We start from the raw sequence: 22,226 nt of genomic DNA, 5'->3' as shown, positions 1-22,226 counted from the left end.
ATTATTTTAGACACAGGTGTTTTCATAATTCAATGTAAACATCTCACCAAATGGGTGTCCTCTCTCTAATCTGTTTTCTTCGCATCCTTATTCATTCTTGTGACTTCAACTTTGTGTTAAATAAACTACATAGTTACCCTAAAGTGTCGTTATAATTTCCTATTGAAAATGTCCACATGTTTACCCATGGCCACATCTGACTTACTGCCCAAAACAGAACTCATTCTTCATTCTTCCATACAACAATTTTTACTGTGTTCTAGGAACTCTTCTAGACACCGGAGATACATCAGTGAATAAAACAGACAAGATCCCCTGAGCCCATGGGGCTTCCATTACCAAGGGGTGGTAAGGTGATACCCATAATACATAATCACAATATATACTATGTGAGATGCTGGCAAGAAAAATGAAGAAATTAGTGAATCTTGGGAAGAGACTAAATAATATAAAGTGGAGTGAAATTTTAAAGAAGGTTGTCAGTGAAGGACTCACTGATAGTAACTTTTGAGCAAAAACCTGAGTCAGGAAGAGTGGATGAAATCTGGTACACAGGTGGAGGGCTTGGCTATAAACTGGCTATAAACTGGAGCACAAATAGCTCATTTTCAGCAATAAGCTAGAAGGCTGAGTATATGGAGGACAAGTGTGGGTAGGTGGGAAGATGGGTAGTAGGAACATGGATATTCTCTTCCATTTGCCACTATTTCCTCAGTGTATTGGAGTAGTCACTACTAAGAGTGAGAATACAAAAGGATGTCTTGGAAACATGAGGATAAAGGGAAGGAAATAAAATTAGGACTAGGATCACATTTGATGTTAGAGTGCACTAATTGTGCATTTTTCTTTGGCCCATTCAGTTTTGCGGATACAAGCATGGGATAGGTAGATATTTGGATGTGACTAGATTTGAGCTTTTGTCAGGCAAGCACACAAAGTGAGACAGTAGCAAAGGAGTTTAGGGAATGCCCAAGGGACTGATGATAATGATTATTATGAGAAATTATCATGGGTAAGAAAGAAAGTGAGATCCTGAGGGGAGGGAGCTGTGAAAAAAGGGTAGAAGGATCATATGATATAGGTTCCCATAAAACCAATAAATTGTTGGAGTTGGGTATGTGAGGGAGAAAGCTAAAAATTAGAGCTGAGACTTACAAATTAGAATTCCTGAAACTGAGATTATAGACAGGTGCCAGGTGTTGGCAAGTACAAGGTATAGAATATAACCATGTGAGCGAGTGACTGAGATGGGCTGGAGGACAAAATCCTTGGAGAGAAGAAGCTTAAGGAGCTAAAAAACAAAACCAAACAAAACCCAGGATATTAGAGGGATCATTACAGGGTTATTAAGATCACCAAGAATTATGAAATAGTGTTGGGAATAGTGTCAGTGAACCTGGAGTTAAGCACTTCAATGAATGAGGAAAGATGACTTTAGAGTTTGCAGAAGACCGTGGCAAGGACTGGTGGATGGTTTGGTGACATGGGATGTGAAGCTAGTAGGAGTACGAGAGAGGGAGAATGGGCTGGAAGTGGCATTGAGCAGTAAGGAGAATGCTCTCCTTACCTCCATGCCTCGTGGTAAGAGGTTATAGGAGAAAAATAACCAGAACTTGAGAGGGCTCATGAAGAAGCAGTGTCTGAGGGAGAAGCCAGGGCCAAACAAAGCAAGAGGGTGAAGGAAAGAGGTTGCTCAAAATGGACTGTGAGTTCCACTGAAAAGCGTTCAGGAACTGGGGGTGGGTGACAGATATAGTCAGAAAAGAGGATGCACAGAGAAATAGAGAAGTGAGAGACGTGATCCCATGAGGGATGAGATCTGTGGGATCAGATGACCTCAGAGTCTGGATTTTCCTAGAGTGACCTATGTAAACAGGATTGAAGTCCACAGTGAAACTGGTTGTGATCCTCTCAAGGTGGTGGCCAGTGGTGACAGGGGAGGGGAGGGGAGTGCTGAGCGAGAAAGGAAGATCCTTAATAGGGCCAAACAAGTATCCAACCCGCTTTTTCCCTCCGGGGCAGCAGGTGTCTAAACATGGAAAACCCAAACTCCAGCTTCCTCTTGCTTCTGGAACACAAAGTGGTGCTGTAAGAAATTCAGTCTTGCAAACCCACACCTCAGAATCTGCATTCACAGATAAAAGATATTCTAGAGATCAAGAAGCCCTACCCCTTTCATAGAAAGATGAAGATATCAAGAGGGGATAAAGAACTTTAGTAAGGTTAAGTAGCCTCAGTCGGTTAAGCAGCCGGCTCTTGGTTTTGGCTCAGGTCAGGATCTCAGGGCTCCTGAGTTTGAGCCCCAAGTGGGCTCTGGCAGTACAGGAGCCTGCTTGGAATTCTCATTCTCTCTCTCTCTCTCTCTCTCTCTCTCTCTCTCTCTCTCTCTCTCTCTCTCAAAATAAATAAATAAACTTAAAAAAAAAAAAAAAGAACTGTGCCTGGGTGGCTAGCTGTTAAGCATCTGACTCTTGACTTTGGCTCAGGACATGATCTCACAGTTCGTGGTTTCGAGCCCTGCATGGGGCTCTGCACTGACAGTATGAAGACTGCTTGGGATTCTCTCTCTCTCTCCCTCTCTGTCTCCCCCTCTCTCTCCCTCGCTCTCTGCCCTTCCCTCACTCATGCTCTCTCACTCAAGATAAATAAATAAACTTAAAAAAGAGAGAGAGAACTTGAGTAAGATCACAAAGTTGGTTACAAGCAGCTGACACTAGGAATCTGAGGCTTTATCCCTGGTCAAATGTTCTTTGTCTTATACAATATTATGATTTAGGAAGGTTACAATTTTAACAAGGAAAGTGATGAGCTATTTGGGAAGATAGTTTTGAATGTTTACATAGTATAAGGAACAATGAGTTTATCTGTCATCTGATAATATCATACAGTATTAATAAGTATTTATGGCTTGCTTACCTCTTCTAGGCAGTGTGATGCTTCTTACGTACATTTTCATTTTATTGACACAACAATCCACGAAGGCAGGCACAGTGTTATCCTTCTCTCACAGATAAGCAAGCACAGTCTGTGTTCCTGCCTGACTAAATGTGCTCAATTCTCTCTGACTTTGTAGACCCGCATAGAGTTAAATCCTCACCAACATGATATTTTGATTGTTCACTGCTCACTTCTCAGCCCTTTCCACACCAGCGGACTCTGCACAACACTTATGGGACTTTTCCCCACTCTTCCATATCACATGGTTCCTTCTCTGCTCCCACTCTTGCCTGCTTGATTGGCAGTGTCTGCTGGACCTGGGGACAGCCAGGGGTCTGACTGGGGCCCTTTTACAGAGTCAAATAGAGGTTCATAGTTGCATTTTCAAACGCCCGCTGATCATATATCCCACACATACTCTTGGTTACTTGTTGAGAAGCAACTCATTGTCTTTCTCCAATCTCAGCAAACCACTCTTTTTTGCAACCTTTGTTTCTAGCACGGCCATTCTTCTAGAGCTGAAACGTGAAACACTAGGGTCATCTTTTCTTTCTTGCTTTCCCTTGTTTTCTTTCCTCCTCTCCTCAACCTACTAAATTAGTTTCAAATTTGTTTCAAAGTTCTATACGTTGTACTCCATATCCATCTCCTCCCCATTCCAACTTCTGTCACACATTCAGGCCTTCATAGCCTGCTCACTACACTTTTGTAAGAGAATAGTCCTTGATCCTATTTTTCTGCATTTCCATCAATCCTGTTAGTTCTACGGTCAATTGACTTTCCCAGAGCTCAGACCCTACTTCTAAAACCTTTAATAATTGCTTGTGCGCAAGCCTTTTCATAATGCTTTTTCCCAGTTTCCTTCTCAGAGTTCACACTTCTATGCATCAGCCAAACTGAACTGTTTCTGGGACATATTCTTGCTTTACTCCATGTTTTCACTTTTTCAGTCCACTCTCCTTGGAAAATCCACCACTCACTTCAGTCTATCTTAATTGTCACATACTCTTGAATTCCCTAAACTGATTTGATCTCTACACACTTTGAAGCACCTCAATAAATAAATCTCTATACCACAATTATGGCATTTCTTCTGTGCTTTGCATTGTAGTTTTTTGTTCATGAGCTGGTTTCAAATATTTGAAGGCCTGTCATGTGGAAGAGAGATTGAACTTGTTCCACAAATCTCTAGAGTAAAACCAAGACTAATGACTAAGTGATACCAACAACAGCAACAACAAAAAAACTAACAAACAAACCAAAACAGCTTTTAACTCTATACAAAAAAGAATTTTCTAACGTTCAGAGTTGTCCTAGGATTTGGATGCCTCTGAAAGAGGACATTCCCTTTCACTGTAATGTTCAAGCATAGTTTCAAATACTACTTTTAGCAGATGTAGTAGAAAAGACACATAAATTGGACCAGATGGTCAGTAATAGTGCCTTACAAGCCGGTGACTTTGTTTTTAATCTTATGTTTCTAAAGGCACTTCAGAAGCCCAAGGTAGATAGAATCTTGTCATATGTTGGTATGTTGGGTCTACTACTACTTTTTAAAAATCTACTATTTCTCAACTCTCCAACATCAGAGTAAAAAGAATTCATCTAGACAGTAAACTTAGAAAGTTGGGAGTGCAACTAAGAGAGGAGAGATCAATCTTCACTCTTTAAAAAATTTTAACAGTACTGTTTTATAAGTAATATCTTGCCCCTTGAATATAAATAAGCATACACATAATAGCCTTTCTATTCCTTGAATAGCCACTTTAAAAATCACTTCTTAAGTGCTTTATAAAATCTATGAAAGGCTCTTTCTTCTATAAAATCTATGAAAGTTTCTCGTATTATTGTCTTTCATAATATGACGACAGAATGCTAAGGACTACAAATATCAACTGTAAAGTAGTTTTACCTCACTTGACTCTTTGCATATCACATACTTAGGACCTGAAATAAATATAGTGCATATGCATACTTTTGACACATAAAGGGATTTTCTAGTATTTCTTTTTATGTAAGTTGATTTGACAACAGTGACAGATGATTATGATAGTCTTGGAACTTTACAGTGAATTCTTTATCAGAAATGTGAATTTCCTTTTAAAATAGAAAGTTAAAAATAAATTAAACCATTGAAGGAAACACTTCTTAGAAAGTAACTGTTTTAATCTTAATAGATAAACAATTTCTAGGAAGAGTCAATGGACACAAGAAAAAACCTAACATGTAAGTAAACACATAGAAAAAATATTCAGCCACACTAATTATTGAATAAATTTACATTAAAATGATGAGGTACCCTTTCACACCTATTAAATTAGCAAATATTTTAAAAACAGTACTCATTATTGGTGTGGCTACAGCGAATCTAATGTACATTGTTGGTGCTATTATAAATTAGCATAATATTTTTGGTAGTTATTTGGCAATACATATTAAGATCCATTAAATTTCCTTACTCTTTGACCTAAGAATGTGAAATTTCAGTATGTATCTAATGGAATGATAAAGAAAAGACTGTTTGCCTTGATATCCATTGCTGTATAGGTAGCAACAGAAAATTTTCAATTGTCAGCAAATGTTTTCAGATAATACTTCCATCGAGTTAAATATTATACAGCCATTAAAAAGTATAATTTTAAAAATTATATAACAATACTGAAAAAAATGATAGGCATGTGATTAACTATAAAAAGCAACATTCAAAATAATACCTAAATGATTACAATTCTGTGTAATTTATTCTATAGGGACAAGAATTAGACAATTTTTTTAAAAAAATTGTTTACCTGAACTTCACATTTATTTTTATTTTTTTAAGGTTTATTTATTTATTTTGAGAGAGAGGAGAGTGCAAGCAGGGGAGGGACAGAGAAAGAATCCCAAGCAGACTCCACATTCTCAATGTACAGCCAGATGCAGGGCTTGAACTCACAAAGCTTGAGATCATGACCTGATCCAAAACCAAGAGTCAGATGCTTAACTGACTGAGCCACCCAGGCATCCCAATAAAGAAAATTTTATTCTTGTAAGGGTGATATTAAAAAAAGAAAAACAAAACAAAAAAAACTGTACCTTTTATGTTTGCTACATTGTCATGCTATTTCTCCGTTAAAGTAAAGTAAGGTCATGCTTAGTCTTACTATGTGGAAGGGATCGGTACCAAGTAGGTTCCTCAGCTGGTCATATCAAACCCCTTGGTGTCAGATTTTTTAGTGTGCATTATAAAGCTTTGGAAATAGGTTCTCTCCAAGCTCTTTCTAGTTTTATTATTCCAAGACTGCAAATGATATGACAGAAGAAGTATATAGGGAAGCCTCTGTTATTGAGGACACTCAGCTTTTCCTAACAGTGAGGCTAAAGTATCAGATCCTGAAAGTACCAGGAAGTGGAAGATAAACTTCATTTCAGGCCACAGTAACAGTTACCCAGTATTAGGTGCCAACAATGTTCCAGACACCAAACTTGTATTTTAGTTTTACTGCCTCATTAATGGAAGCAATCCTATGAGTTTATTTCTCCATTTTCCAGAGAATAGGTGGAAGCAAAAGAGAAGATAAGAAATGTGCTTAAAGTCACACATATCTTATTGGCAGGTTTGGAATTTGATTTAGACCTAGCTCCTGCCCATGCTCTTTGCATTATAATAGACTACTTTCCAGAATCATATCATTGAAGAGGAAATATTCCAACTTCAGTCATTTCAAAGTCAGTTCCTACACCAAGCAACCACTTACAAACCAACAAGGGTATCTGGAGTCACTGTAGCCTAACTGCTGAGTACTGGCCTAACATGCTGTTAAAGCCAACATTTCTGGTGTCCCATGGAATAGACCACTATCTCATGCCCTTGATTATCCACTGATGGAAACCGTTGACAAATTTCTCTTTTCTAAGCACAGATGCAAAGTTTGAGGACACTTATTTTCTCTATTCTCACTCTCTTCATTCTGTATGTACCTCCCTGTGTAGTAAAATGTTAACAGTAGTCAAACAATCATGTCAAAGGAGGAAGTATTTAACAGTGTTTAAGAAAATATAGTTCAATTGAGTAAATTTAAACACTTTATTGGCTTTATTCAACAATCCATGAATCTGTCTAGTAATTAGAAGCTTTGAAGAACTATACAAAATGGAAGACTTTTATCAGCAGAAGGAGGCAACAAGACAATTAGTAACAAAAGTGGATTGTTTGGGGCAAGGTCACCTTCCTTTGGGGGACAGCAGGAGCCTATCAGGCAGATTACCTCACTAGTGCTGACCAGGAAATTTCAGTCTGACTGGTTAAAATTACATTCCCAGAGAGACTGAAATTGCAATTAGGTTAGGTATTAAGTCTCCGTTTGGTGATGCAGGCTTAGCGCAAGTAACTCCATTTTGTGGCTGTTGTCTCTTTTTTAACAATATCCCCTTGTTGAACACTCAGTTAACCAAGAGATGTGATCAAAATTTAAGACATGAGCATCATTCCCAGATACTGCTCTGAAGTTCTCAAACTTTTTGTTTGATCCTCTGTGTGGTATTCACAGATAACATTTTTTGGTTGTTGAATCTCTGTGTTATTCACAGGTCAAAAGTTCAAGTTCACATTTTTTTTTTTTAGTCAGTCATTCTCTACATTCCTTTTTTGATGTTCCAGTTCTAACAGGATCATTTGCATGGTGGTCAGTGGCCACAAACATGCATTTAAAGCTTTTGAGAAAATACAGTGCATTGGAGAGATTACCATGATTATTATAAGCAGGGTAATTCCCAATGTCTGGAGTGTACTTCAGAGCCATGGTCCCCAAGATCCAAACCAATCAAAATCAAATCAGTCAAAGAAAGACTGCATTGAAGGAGTCACTTCCTTAAGCCACTTGGCTTGTTCAACGATCTCATGTAGCTGAGTTTACACTTCCCCAGAAATGTTAATTCAGGTGCAATAAATGGTGTTGGTCACAGCATAGACACCTCCTTGTTCAACTAAAAGATAATCAAGGGCTGTCCTATTATCAAGACGGACCTTGGCCAGAAAGCCTACGAATCTTTTGGGGCAGCTATCACTTTCGTAAAGGATTCTTCCATATTTTCTAGAGTTAAGGAGAAATTCCTGATCATAGCCTCATTTGTACTCATCCCCAAACAGGGAAGTAGGGACTTGCCAAAGGAAGTAAATTCTGAATTATAAATATCTCCTGGTATGACCTTTCTAACTCAGTGATATAAATCCAAGGGAGTTGACCACTGAGGCGTCTCAGTTTGTTTTCAAACAGGCACAAAGTTAGATAACCTAAGAGGCATTGTCTAGTTTTACACCGGCCAACTAGGCATTCATAGCCCCAAGGAGAATGATAACCACCACGACAAACATATATTCTATTGTGGCACAAACCATTCCTGCTAAAGGTGCCACTGTTAACGGATTCTAGCATTGCAGACAGGTCAGTTTTTGATGACAAATCCAGCAGTCCGAAAGGTTATCCCCTTGGCAATGGCCTGAGATATCATTATTTATCTAGGCCAGAGAGAGGCAAAAATGGACAAAAGAGGCATAAAGACTTCCATGGTGTAAGAATTAGGAAAATTATTGGTCAGAAAGAGAAGGAAGAATGAAAAGAAAAATGTTCTTGATATGACATCCAGGGAGGAAGCAGTCTACGTCGATGTCAGCTACATCTCTTCTTTGTCAGTTTGATTTTGAAGCCTATGACGGCACTCCCTTTTTAATTGGTAGATGTGGTCCCAACATTCAAGGCTCTGAAGTCTGTGGGCTATGTGGGTAGTGAGGAGGACCCAGTATAGTCCCTTTCAAGGAGATTTGGGGGCAGTCCGTGTTCTTAATGATTCCAAAACAGAAGGATGGGAGAAAATTCTAAAAGTTTGGAGAGACGTAGCCAGACACTTGAGAAAACAAGAAGAATTCAGGATCCATCCTACTTTATAGTTCTATAAAAACCCCTCAAAAACAATCAACAGGACTAGAACCTAATGTCTACAAAAGTGCCAATATAGTTTTTCTCTCTATAATCACCCCCATTTTTTTAACCAAGATAATTACACTAAAACTAAATTCTTTGAATTAAACTTGACCTAATTATTTACATAAGTGCAGCCAAAATTGTGATTGACCATATGAGCTCTTTTTATAGACTATTTTGCTAGAACTCTTCATAAGGAATCTCAGATTGAATTCTTAAAAGTCCCAGAGGCCAAGAGGACAAACCAGGACTCATCATTGGATTTTAACTGTAATACCTATAGTTTGGGTGAATTCTCTCTTCTGGTAGTCCCCCCAAATATCCTGAGTTTCCTGGGCATGCCAGGAAGTGACCTTCATTACTCATCTGGTAAGGCTACTGGGAACCTTATAAACAAGATACAAGCAAGGCCAATTTTTCCAAGCAGTTCCTTAAAGCTGTCTGGTCATAGGTAAGTCTACATACATGTCTATCAAACGTGATATTTTGACCAAAGCCTTGGTACTATATAGCCAAAGTTTCCACTTGTATCCTGTTACAAGGAGAACAGATTCTTATTGAACGTATGCAAATAAATAACTGTGTTTTCATGAAATTAAAATAGGTATCCTATCCTCTCTGTTTAATTCAGGAAACTTCCTTTCAAATACACTTCTTAAATGAACAATCTTTTCTAATTAGAATGTTCCCCATAATGGCCATTATAATTCTAAGCTTATTTTATTTAGATTTTGCCATTTTTGTAGCTATTTATAGCTTCTGGGACCATAGTTCTTAGACATAAAATAAGTGGGTGTGCTGGAAGGTGACACACTCAACTCTTTGGAATTTAAGGATGTCATCCTTTTTTTTAGCTAAGCCTTTTGGGTATCTCAGAGCTAAACTGATATCTAAGGAGGATGTACTGCTGAGTTAGAGGCTGTGTGGTGCTCACAGTGTACCTCACTGCACAGAAATTTTCTTGAGGTTGGAAGGTGACCCAGTATCAATCTAACCTGTTTCATGACCAACTTATCTTGACACAGGAATCTCAGAGTTAGTGGAGAGCACTCTAACAGCTTTTAACTTCTTGACCCATATCCACCAATTTTGCAGCTTTTGGCCTCAAAGATTCCCATTAACAATAACTTTATCTACACAAAACAAGGGAAACAAACATGTGCACCTTGACACACAACAGTAACCAAGAAAAGCTACTGCAGCCTGGCCAAGAGAAGGCCCTGTGTGTACCACCAACAGTCCCAACGTTGTCTCTGGGACTATGGAAAGGGCTGACAACAGACCCAACAAATGGGGACCACAGACTGAGATTCCAAACTAATGAGAAACAGTGGACTAAACCACCAGCAGTTCCCAACATGGAATCTGGGGACTGAACCAAGGGCTGGGCTTTTCCTATCACATAGGGAATTGCAGTCTGAACTATCACAGTTTCCAACATGAACATTAGATCAGGAGCTCAACTCGAAAAGAGCAGAGCTCAGAACTAAGAGGAACTTACCCATGGCCTTCAGAAATGGCAAGGAAGACAGAACACTCAAAGAGTTCACAGGTATCATGTCTCTGCTTCTTGTTGTCCCCAAAGCCATCAGAAGTTTTTCTTCAGATCAGGACACTGACATCAAACCTGTTAAAAAAAAAAAAAAACAGGCCTTAACTGAGTAAATTTAAAAATCTAGGGGACTTTACGCAACAATTCATGAATTGGCAGCATCCAATCCAGTAAACAGAAAGAAGCTCTGAAGAGCTATACAAAATGGAAGATGTTTATAGACAGAAGGTAGGACAAGGAAGTTAGAAGCAAAGAGTAGATTGTTTCAGACAAGGTCACCTTCCTTTGGGGAATGGTGAAGTGGAGGATATCAGGCAGATTAACTTGCTATCTGTTTACCAGGCAATTCCAATCTGACTGGTTAAGATTATATTATTGAGAGGTGGAAACTACAATTAGGTTAAGTATTAAGTCTCAGTTTGGTGATGTCGGCTTAGCACAAGTGAGTCTATTTTGGGTCTGTGGTCTCTTTTTTAACACAGTGAAATCTCAGGCAGCAACCAATTAATTGGCAAGGTACTAAAGGAAGTAAACTATTAAAATTCCTGAACTCACATAATTTAAGTAGCCTCATACTCTTCCTTGGAGGAACATGGGATGTCAAAGTTCCCTTTTCAAAAGATAAGAAAATATCTTATAATTGTGTGATCATGGGAAAAATATTACCTGAGATATCTCTTTTTAAATTTTTAAAATCAGGGAGGATTAGAGAAAAATGAGAACACATTAATTTGCCAGACCACTAGAATAATGGATTATCCCTGGGAAAATTTTAAGGGATAGCTTTAAGTCATAAAACTGTTAATAAGTGTAAATGTTTAGAACTTGTTACCTATTTGGAAAAGAATCAAATATAAACAGGCTCAAGAAGATCTATGATAAGATAGTAGATAATTATACAGCAGGTTAAGGGTAAAATAAGAAAACTTCGGAGGAATTTTGGATCTCAAAAATTAAGGCAGCCCCATCTTTCCACAAAACATAGTCTGATGCTACTGCTAGAAACATGACTGGTGAGCATAGCGTGGGCCCAGTGCTGCAATTCTCATGCTCATTTATGCCTATGAGTATGCAGATACTAGCAGTTCATATATATGTAGGAATTTACTTTTATGTGTATATTTAAGTCAGCATAAATATGTTGTTTGAAATGCGTGTGCAACCAGGTAACCAGAATGCTTTACTTGTAACCTATAAACTTTTAACACATTCTGTTCCTTTCTATTGCTTGACATAGCATTCTTTGTAAATGTCGACTGTTTCTTTTAGCTGTGAATCTTCATCTCCTCTTTGGAAGCTCACGTAATGTTTTAATTAATAGGCATTATTTTTTTAGGGTAATTTTATGAAACTTGAGCAGAAAGTACAGAGTTCCGGTATATCCTCTCACCCTTCCCACCTCCACACACACTTTTCTCCTATTATTAACATCTTGCATGAGTGTGGCATATTTGTTACAACTGATAAGCCAATATTGTTACATTATCATTAACTAAGATCCATAATTTAAATTAGGGTTCATGTTTTTTATTGTGCATACCATAAATTTTGACAAATATATAATGACATGTATCCACCATTACAGTACCATGCAAAATAGCTTCAAAGCCCTAAATACCCTTAAGCCCACATGTTTTAATGGAAGAATTTGCCTCTCACAGCTGGCTATTGGTTCAGCACGAATGACGACATTGCATCCAAGCAGATAGCATGTTGAACCTTTATAAAGTAATGAAGAAAAGCCAATAGAATTCAAAATATTGGAAAGGTCAATAACTATTCCATGTCTTGCTGGAACAAGTTGGAAAAGATGATGAATGAACCTAAGATCTTCAGATATCTCACTGTTAGAAATGAGAGATTTTTCCTGCTAAAGCTAAGCATGATACCAAGAATTGAACATATCATTTGATAGACTCCAAAGTTCTAAAACATGGTTAGCACCACTCAATGTATAATATAATGTTGCCAAGGGATAGCTATTGTTCAGAATCAGTCTCCTAAGAGATGAAGAAAAATTTTAAATGATCTATTTCAATATTATAGCAACATATACAGGAAAGGCTATCTGAAAAGACTAGAGTAAAATAAAAAGTGAATAGGCATGTTCCATATAGTAGGTAGCCATTAAAAAGTATGATTAGTAAATTTATTTTTATGAAAAATTTTATGTTAACAATTCTTTGCAAAAGAATATGGGACCAATTGTTGCACTTCATTGTGGTTAGTACCCAACAAAAGAATGCTAAGGAGTTGGAAGGAAACAAAATCACATCAGATTAAGCAAAAGAAGGAAAACTTCTTTCCCTATGGAAAAACAGTCCTCCTAACTTGAGAGACTGGTACTATGATTCAATTCCATCGTTTTTTGTTTATACCCCGAGGCTACTTAACATCACCAGAGAAAGCCACAAAATCATACCGCTTGGACTCACTACAAATTATGATAGCTAGCATCAACCATACATCCTCCACTCTGCTCAGAAATCATTTTACTTTTTGTCTCCCTATCTTATAGTACATTACAGCTGTATTAAGCTCTTTCCAATCATTTCAAGACTCCATTCCTGGGATGGTGACATTGTCACTTTACTGAAAAGGTGGACATTATCCAATTGAAGGTTCCCCATAACCTCATCATCCATTTTACCTAGTCCCTATCCCAAAGAGACATGTTTACTCTTCCACCCCAGTGCCCTCTATCTTTGCCCATCTCTCCTTCTCTGAGATTTGTTCCATCTGCCATCACCCCTTTACTGTGTTTTCATTCTCTCCGTCCCCATGTACTTTTTTCATCCTATGCCTAGACATGTAATTGAGTTTCTTTAGCCCCTCAAAAAGATTCTGTTTTTTCATCTTTCAGCTTTCACTGTAGGTTCTATATACCAGATCCTTAAAGAAGCCCATAAGTACTAGTTCAGGCTAACTATATACTACATATAACAAATTACATATTATATATAATATATAAACTTATTGTAGAAGTTTCCTGAAAATAGGCTGGAAATCCCTTTGCCAAACAGAAGAGGAGATGAAGAGAGAGAATTCTAAGGATGTTAAACTGATATAAAACCTCCCATTTTTACTAAGGTTAACTAAATTGAAATGGGTATGCCAATGATTTTCTGAGTTATCTCAGAGCATATAGATAATTCCCCCAGGCTATCTCCATGACCTTGAAATGGAAATCCCAGATCCAGTTCTGACCTCACACCTTATAGTGACAGTTTCTTGAAAGCCTGTTCCAGGTCTCCAGATTAGTGTTTGAGACTCAGGAGAGATTATGTCTCGTACCTACCCACTAGTAAAATCAATATAGAAATTAATTATAGTAAAAGTAAGTTCTCCCATTCCAGATATACCTAAGCATCTTTCCGAGGCAAGTATATTGGCCTGCCACATCCTACAGTACAGACTCAGAGCTGAGATTATAGCCCAGAGGCTGATATAGAAGGTAACAAATTATATAAATGCTCTTTTCATACGTTGAATTTCTCTGCCACTTTGTATTACTCAGAGTAACCCACTGATTATGAGCCTTGCAATGCAGAAAGCCATAAATCAGAGTTATTCTCATCAGTGCCACACACTAAGTAAGGTCTCATCCCAGAAAGGAGGAAATTTGTCCCTACCATCTATACTGGATGCTCACAGCTGGCTTTATCATCTTGAAAATTGAACCAAAAGCAGCAATAACAGTTTGCTATAAGCCACATGCATTATCTCATTTTTAGCTTACAGCCCTACAACATAATTTTTACCCCTACTTTATGGATGAGAAAGGGAAGTTCAACAATAAAGTTGCATAACGAAGGTTCAAATGCAGTCACCTCATACTTGGGCATGCTAAAGCCCAAACGTTTTCAGCAACACATCACTGTTACCATACTATATAAAAATGAGAATGACTAATGAATATTGACTGCTTACTCCATACCAAACACTGAAACTTAATCTTCATAACAACCAAATTTTTATTAAAAATAATTTTAAAAAATAGCAGGTACTATTTTTATTTCCATTTATAGTTGCATAACTTGCTTGAAGTCTGTGTTAGAAGCAAAGCTGTCCGACACCAGAACCCATGCATCTAGCCACTGTTAAATACTTTGATGATCTACAGAATATACATCTTGGGAACATCTTGGGAAAGGTCATCTGTCTGACATGGTTTCTTGAGTATTCAGTACAAACACTGGAAAATGTAAAACCCAGCACAGCAAGTTTTTTTCCCCCAAACCCAAGTATTCCCCTAGAAGACTCAGGATGGCCTAAAAGAGGTTTCATAATATGGACTCTGTCTTGCCTTACTCCTAAACAGGCTCCACCTCAGGCACTATTTCCTGCTTCATGAAGAAGCTCATTTGGTAAAGAGAGCTGTCAAATCACACCTGAACCTACTAACCCTCTTCCCCTTTAGGCCTTGGGCTTCCCATTTCCCCTCACTAGAGCTAAATTCTATATTTGATTTGATTTCTCCCCAAACCCAACTTAAACCACACCTTCATGAGTGGGTCAACACAAATCGAAACTAAGCTCCTCCTCCACACCAGTGACACTTTGTTATGAAGCCTAGAATACTTCACCACTGAACCTGGTAGTAATTATTCAATACATATTGGTGAACAAATGTAAGGACTTCTTTAACTGCTTAAATATTAAGTTTACATCCTTCCCCAGGGTTGATAATTAAATGAAATAAGATGTATTGAAGTATTCCCAATTACCATTCAACATGATTCTAAAACTTACCTATTCTTTGTTTACTATCCCAAACTTCCATATTTCTATGGAATATTTCCTCTGTTCTTCCTGAGTCTCCTAACATGTCCCAGTTTAAACTTACAGTTTCAGAGTAGCACTAGGGCCTCATAGACTCTAGAGAACTTTAGTACTGAGGGATGCACGGAATATAAAAACTTCCCATCATTCTGATGGTGCCAATAGCCCTTGATCTCTCTGCTTCTGCCCATGCCTCAGTGGAAACTGGTGGGGTATGAACACATCTAATAGAGGGAGCCACTTTGGCAACTCATATTACAGGCAAAGTTGCTGCCAAAGTTCTCTGTACGTAACTACTCTGCACTATCATCCCATACTACACCTGTCTAGGTTACTATTAAGAATCATCCAAGATCATGATGTCAGAATATAATCTAAAGCAACAGCCATAATTTTGCAGTGAGAAAAGTACTAAGAAAATCGAAGGACCACAACCACTATCTTCACATTATGGTGCCTGGCAGATATTAAAGAGGTTTAGTTCATGAAGTAAGTTTTTGGAGAACATAAGGATGTTCCAAAAATATTACAGCTGATTATAATGAATAAAAATAGTGCTATGAGCCACTCGTTCCTTATTGCCAATGCAATAAAATACCAATATATTATATATATATATATATATATATGTGTGTGTGTGTGTGTGTGTGTGTGTGTGTGTATGTATATGTGTGTGTGTGTGTGTGTGTGTGTGTTGAAGTTAGCTTAGGCAGCCACACTTTGAGGTATACTAATAGATCTGAAAGTCGGTCAAAAATATGCTTTAAATATTTTATAACTCTCAATTCAAAAGGCTACTGGGGGAAATATTTGTTTATTTAAATACCATACTCAATATATATGTTTACTATGTGCCATGTAAATTCTAAAAGCTTTACAAAGGTTAACTTATTTAATCCTCATAACAACCTTTTGAGATATGTAATAATATTATCTCCACTTAACAGATGCAGAAAACTGAGGCAGAGAAGTTCAATAACTCGCCCGAAGTCATAGAGCTAGTAAATGTTAGAGCAAGCTTTCAAACACTGGCTCATAGGCTCAGAGTCTGAACCTTCTACCACTGCACTATGCACTCCCTTCATTATTCATGCTTCTGCTGGTTTAAAATGACAAATGCTTGAAGTCTCTGAGGACACAAAAAAAGAAAAAAATATCATTTTTTTAGTCACCAAGTGTTTATTCTACAATTATAAAATGACAGGCACTATACTAGACCTTGAGGATATCATGGAGAGCAAGATATATAAAGTCTTTAACTTTAAGGATCTTATCTTCTAGTGGGAAATAAAGCCACTTGAGACAAATATAGACAAATTTTGTGAAAGGGGTAGAATGGGAAGGACATGTCACCAAGACTAAAACTAGTATGAGGCTTCCTGGAGAAATTCCAATATAAGAGGAAATCCAAAAATTGAGTAAAAATTATTTGGGTAAACAAGGAGCAAGAAAGAGCAAAGATGGTAAGGAAAGGGTAAGAGGAGTTAGCGTGTTCCAAGAGATGAAGGAGACTTTTTTTTTTAAACAAATAAATTCATTGTGGTTGGATTATAGGATGTGTGGTGGGGTATGGAGGGAAATAAGGCTGACTAGCCATGAAGGAAAAAAATAGTACAGTGCGTTTTGGGCCTTATAAAGGAATACCAATATTTTTTAGCCTGAGAGCAATGCGGTGTCTTTAAATTATTTAAATCAAGTGAATAACATACTCTGATTTGCATTTTAGAAAGATACTTTGGATGTGATAAACAGATAAAATTTACAACAACTCTGAAAACTAGGAGCAATGGCCTGACAATTAATGTGGAGGCCAATGAAACTTGACTAAGAAGCACAAACATAGGCCAAACCATTCTGGGCCGCTGTGAGAGAGCTTAGGAAGGTGTCTATCTCATCCCACTGCCCATCACTGGTTGCAAAGGTGAATAATGGTGCAGATGGACCTCAACTGCATGCCCGCCATCTTTTGTAGCAGCCGGAGTGTTGCTTTCCCCCTTCCCTGACCATCATCAGTACCTCTCCATTTATACCCACACATTCCATACAGCTATCAGGAAGCAAATGGCAATAAGAGGGGACCAAGGAGGTGCCACATTATACCTTGGGAAGTTAACCCGCCATTAGTAAAAGACGGATGTGACTGAGACAAGGCAATCACTAAAAATAGGTTATTCAGTATCTTTTAGTTTTTCAGCAAGTCAGAAGATTAGATAGCATAAGACACCTCTTGGTCCAGCCAAGTCATATATGTGTATGTATGTATGTGTGTGTATATATATATATATATATATATATATATATATATATATGTGTGTATATATATGTGTATATATATATATATATATCCATCCCACTTTTAAATATGTGCATAACATTTTAATCTATGGTTGTAATATATCAAAGTGTGATTTGCCTGGACTAAGAAGTATACATAAATAAATAGACAAAGAGAGATTCTGATGTGAGATAGATCTATATACTGATATATAGGTATCATATATGTATACTGATATATAGATATACTATGTGTAAAGAAATTCAAGATATATATTTGCAGTACAGTACATTGAACATGATCGGAGGGAGAAGTATTAGTGATACAGGAAAATCTTTCTAAGGCAGTGTTAAACCAAAACAAACAAAAGGCAGATACTCCATTATGTAAAAATACAGAAATAATTCTGTACAAAAATTACATATATTAAGCAAATGTTACGAGCGTCTGCCTTGCGTAAGGCACTGCTCGAGTGCTAGCAATCTAACAGCGAACAAAACAGAAAGCATAAGGATTTATAACCTCTGAGAGCACACATTCTATTAGAAGAAGACAAACAAGAAACATAATAAATAATTAAATTACTTACTATGTTAGATTATGATAAATACTACAAGGAAAAAACAGAGTAACAGGAAACAGAGTTTGGGAGGTACAACAGAAAAGGGGTGCTTAAGGTAGGCCTTACTGGGAAACTGACCATTCAGGAGGCTGGTGGATCTAACTGCTCTATTTCAATCACCAGTAAAATGTTGACGGTGGTTTGTTCTTTCTTTTTTTTTTTTTTTTTATGGGTAATTTATAAGTGATTGTTTTTTTTTAATGCTTTTCTTTATTTTCCACAAAGAAGATATACTATATTTACAATTGGGAAAAAAATGTAAAAAAAAATCTATAGGGTTGACTATAAAATTAGAAATTCTATGCGAGGTCCAAATGGTTTGCTGGGCAAATTTTGGCAACATTTGAAAGAAAAAAATGTCATACCGACTGTATACAAATTTTCAGGAAAATGGAAAAAGAGAAAATTCTTCCCAACTAATTTTATAAAACCAATAAATATTGATTCCAAACTAGGAAAAGAATTTTTTTAATTATAGGTCCATTCATTCATTAACACATGTAGAAACTCTAACTAGAATATTAGCAAACTAAAACAGAGTATATAAAATGATAATATAACAGGACCAAGTTCAGTAAATCCCAGGCATCCAAAGATGATTAGATCTCTAAAAATTTAGAAATATAATTCACCACATTAACAGATTAAAGGGAAAAAAACATTTGATTTTCACAATTAATGCAAAGTTATCATTTGATAAAATCAAGATAACATAGGAATACAAAAAATCTGAGTAAAGTAGAAACAGAAAGGATAGCTTTAGCCTGATAAGGGTATCAATAAAAAACCTACAAAACCTACAATAATGGGTAATCATCCTCAAGAAGGAAAGTTAAAGGGGTGCCTGGATGGCTCAACTGGTTAAGCATCTGACTCTTGATTTTGGCTCAGGTCATGATCTCACAGTAGTGAGATCGATTCCCACTCCAGGGCCTGTGCTGGGCGTGGAGTCTGCTTTAAATTCTCTCTCTCCCTCTGCCCCTCTCATGTTCTCACTCATGCTCTCTCTCTTTCTCTCTCTCAACAACAAAAAAGGAAAAGTTAAAAGAATGTGTGTTAATGTCAGAAACAAGACAAAAATGCCCTCCATCTCCACTTCTACACAATATTGTACTGAAGGTCTCAGCCAGCACAATAAGAAAACCACAAGAAAGTAAAGGCATAAAAATCTCAAGGGAGATAACACATTTTTATTATTTATATGACAGCATTATCTATATGAAAATCCCCAAAAATCTTATGTACAAATTGATTATTTAACATATGGGATAGTTTAAAAAGATGGCTGAATATAAAATCAAAATATAGAAGTCAACTGCATTCCATATACCAGCAATATACAGTCAGAAAACATAAATTAAAAAACATTGTTCTTTCTCGTCCACCTAGGACACTATGAGAAGCCAGCAGTTCTCAAGCCAGGAAGAGAGTTCTCACCAGAATTTGACCCTACTGGCTCCCTGGTCTCAGACTTCTAGCCTCCAGAACTCAGGAGTCAAATGATTTACTTGCAACAACCAGGCTCTTGTCACCCAGGGCTTGTGAGATGTCACCCTCATTCCCACTCGACATGACAGTCTTGGGGATTCCAGAGCAGGGGCTGCAAAGCTGAAGGAAAATTCTGGGAGTCCCTATCTCAGAGAATGTAGAAAGTTCCATCTCTTTTCAAGAAGTTGCATTCATCATCTGTGATTCATGCTAAGCTTAAAATAATGGACTTCTAGGCTTTGTAATAACAACTTAACAGTGTGCAAATATGTTCCAAACATCCTCAGAAACACCTCAGAAGAATCCTACGGGGATGGCATTATCTCCCCTTCACAAAAGAGGAAATTCTGCCTCAAAGAGGTTAAATAATTCATCTTAAACCCCAGAGCCTATAAGCAATACAATCAGAATCAGAATCCAGATCTCCTGAATCCAAATCACACATTCATAACTGAAAAACTAAATGGGAGACTTAGCCCCAAGAAGTAGCTTCTACATGACCCCAGGAGAGATCCAAAATGTCCTGCAGTACACCACCTATACCACTGTTCTTAAATTTCCTGGGATTCTGGAATCCAGGAAGACAAAGGAAGCAGCCAAAGACTGCCTGGATGTCACTCTTTTTCCTAACACAGAAAATAAGGCCACTGGTTCATTTTCATGCAAGCAAACAGCTGGTAGAGGTGTTCCTCTTCTGGCTACATTTTTTTTTTAAACCAACGCTATGACTGATTGATTGATTGATTGATTGATTATGAGAGAATATGGGGGAGGGGCAGAGGAAGAGCAAGAGAAAGAATCCTAAACAGGCTCCACACCCAGCGCAGAGTCTCAACCCAGGGCTCCATCTCATGCCTCTGAGATCATGACTTGAGCTGAAATCAAGAGTCGGACACTTAACAAACCGAGCCACCCAGGCGCCCCTGGCTACATTTCTTAACATAAAATACAGCAACTGGTTACCCTTGTACATAGGAAAATGATGATATTTGTATAATTATTTTGCAATTAGCCACCATACTGTCTTCACTATCTCTAATAATTTTTCAGTTTGTCTACCTTAAAAACCTAAGATAACCATTGTATCCATTTCAAAACATGAATTTTGCGACCTCCTGTCAGACTTTTATTCCTAGCCTAATCACTGGCTTGAATTTCAAAAGTAATAATGATGAGAGGACATGCTGGTCTTACAACTGACTTAAAGGAACTATCGGGGCACCTGGGTGGCTCAGTCGGTTAAGCGTCCGACTTCGGCTCAGGTCATGATCTCACGGGTCGTGGGTTTGAGCCCGCATCGGGCTCTGTGCTGACAGCGCGGAGCCTGGAGCCTGCTTCAGATTCTGTGTCTCCCTCTCTCTCTGCCCCTCCCCTGCTCATGCTGTCTCTCTCCGTCTCTCAAAAAAATAAATAAATGTAAAAAAAAATTTTTTTAAAGGAACTGTCTCTTAAAGCATTGTTTTCTAAACATTATTTGGCCCCAAAATTCTTTTTTGCACAATATCAAATAGGTTTCTGTGTTCCTCAAACATACTCTGGGAAATGCTGCTTCACTATTAGGAATGAAGTCACTACTGACTGAAGATCTTTATCACAAGGAGATCTGTGGCTATCCTTTAGTATCTATGTTTTTAAGAGTAATGGATTTTGAACTTTATCAAATGCTTTTCTGGCATCTACCAAAAGCATCGAAGTCTAAAAACAAGAAAAAAGAAGAGTACACCATTACAACAACATCAAATAATACCAAGTACATATAAATGAGTTGTACATAAGATGTTAAAGAACGTCTGTTCAACCAAAGGTACCTTAAGGAAAGAGACAAGACAGTGACAACTGAGAGATTTGCAACCTGTATAATCACCAAATGATTAGCATCAAGAATATATAAAGAAATTTTGCACATCAGTAAGAAGGGAACACTTGATAGAAAATGGGCAAAAGACATAAGCAGACATTTCACAAAAGAGAAAACACATATAGCCAATAAAGAAATGTTCAATCTTACTGGTTATTAGGGAAAGACACATCAAAACCATAACGACATATCATTTCACATCCAAGCAATTCCAAAAACTAAGAAATCTAACATTACCAGCTGTTGACAGGGTATAGCACATTGACATTGACATTGCTTGTGGAATTACAAATTGACATAATTACTTTGGAAGAACAGTTAAACATTGCCTTGTAATATTAAGCAAGACATGGCCCCAAACCTAGCAATTCTACTTTCGCACATGTACATGAGAGACACGTATAAGAATGTTCACTATAAAAGCGATAAGTAGAAACTATACAAATGTTTATCCACAAGAAAATGTATGAAAAAAGACCATAGTAGATTCACAAAATGTAATATTATACAAAAGTCAGAACAAATAAGCTATAGTTAAAGCAACAAAAATGAATCTTAGCAATACATAATTGAAAAATGAAAGTACAAAGTTACATGAAGGATAAGCATAATACAACATTATAAAGTAAAAACAGCTAAAATTGTGTGTATTTAGGGACACAGATGTAAAATAAAATTATATTTTAAAATGGGCAAGAGCGCAAATGATAAACACAGGATTTCGGATAGTAATTGTGTCCAAGAAGAGAAGC

At 37.3% G+C, this 22,226-nt stretch overlaps 1 protein-coding gene across 1 annotated transcript in view; it reads right to left on the bottom strand.

The window, feature by feature from the left end:
• The window catches only part of LOC113594762 (translation initiation factor IF-2-like), a 398,057-nt gene that overhangs the window by 351,247 nt on the left and 24,584 nt on the right, over positions 1-22,226 (bottom strand). Inside the window, exon 5 of the mRNA XM_053208219.1 lies at positions 10,399-10,524. Within this exon, the coding sequence (XP_053064194.1) occupies positions 10,500-10,524 (25 nt within the window). The 3' untranslated portion in view covers positions 10,399-10,499. The remainder of the gene's footprint in view (positions 1-10,398; positions 10,525-22,226) is intronic.

The sequence above is a fragment of the Acinonyx jubatus genome, chromosome F2 (genome assembly GCF_027475565.1).
Source record: "Acinonyx jubatus isolate Ajub_Pintada_27869175 chromosome F2, VMU_Ajub_asm_v1.0, whole genome shotgun sequence".
Classification (NCBI taxonomy): Eukaryota; Metazoa; Chordata; class Mammalia; order Carnivora; family Felidae; genus Acinonyx; species Acinonyx jubatus.
Note: the sequence above shows the minus strand (reverse complement) of the source record. Positions and strands in the feature narration are given on the sequence as shown.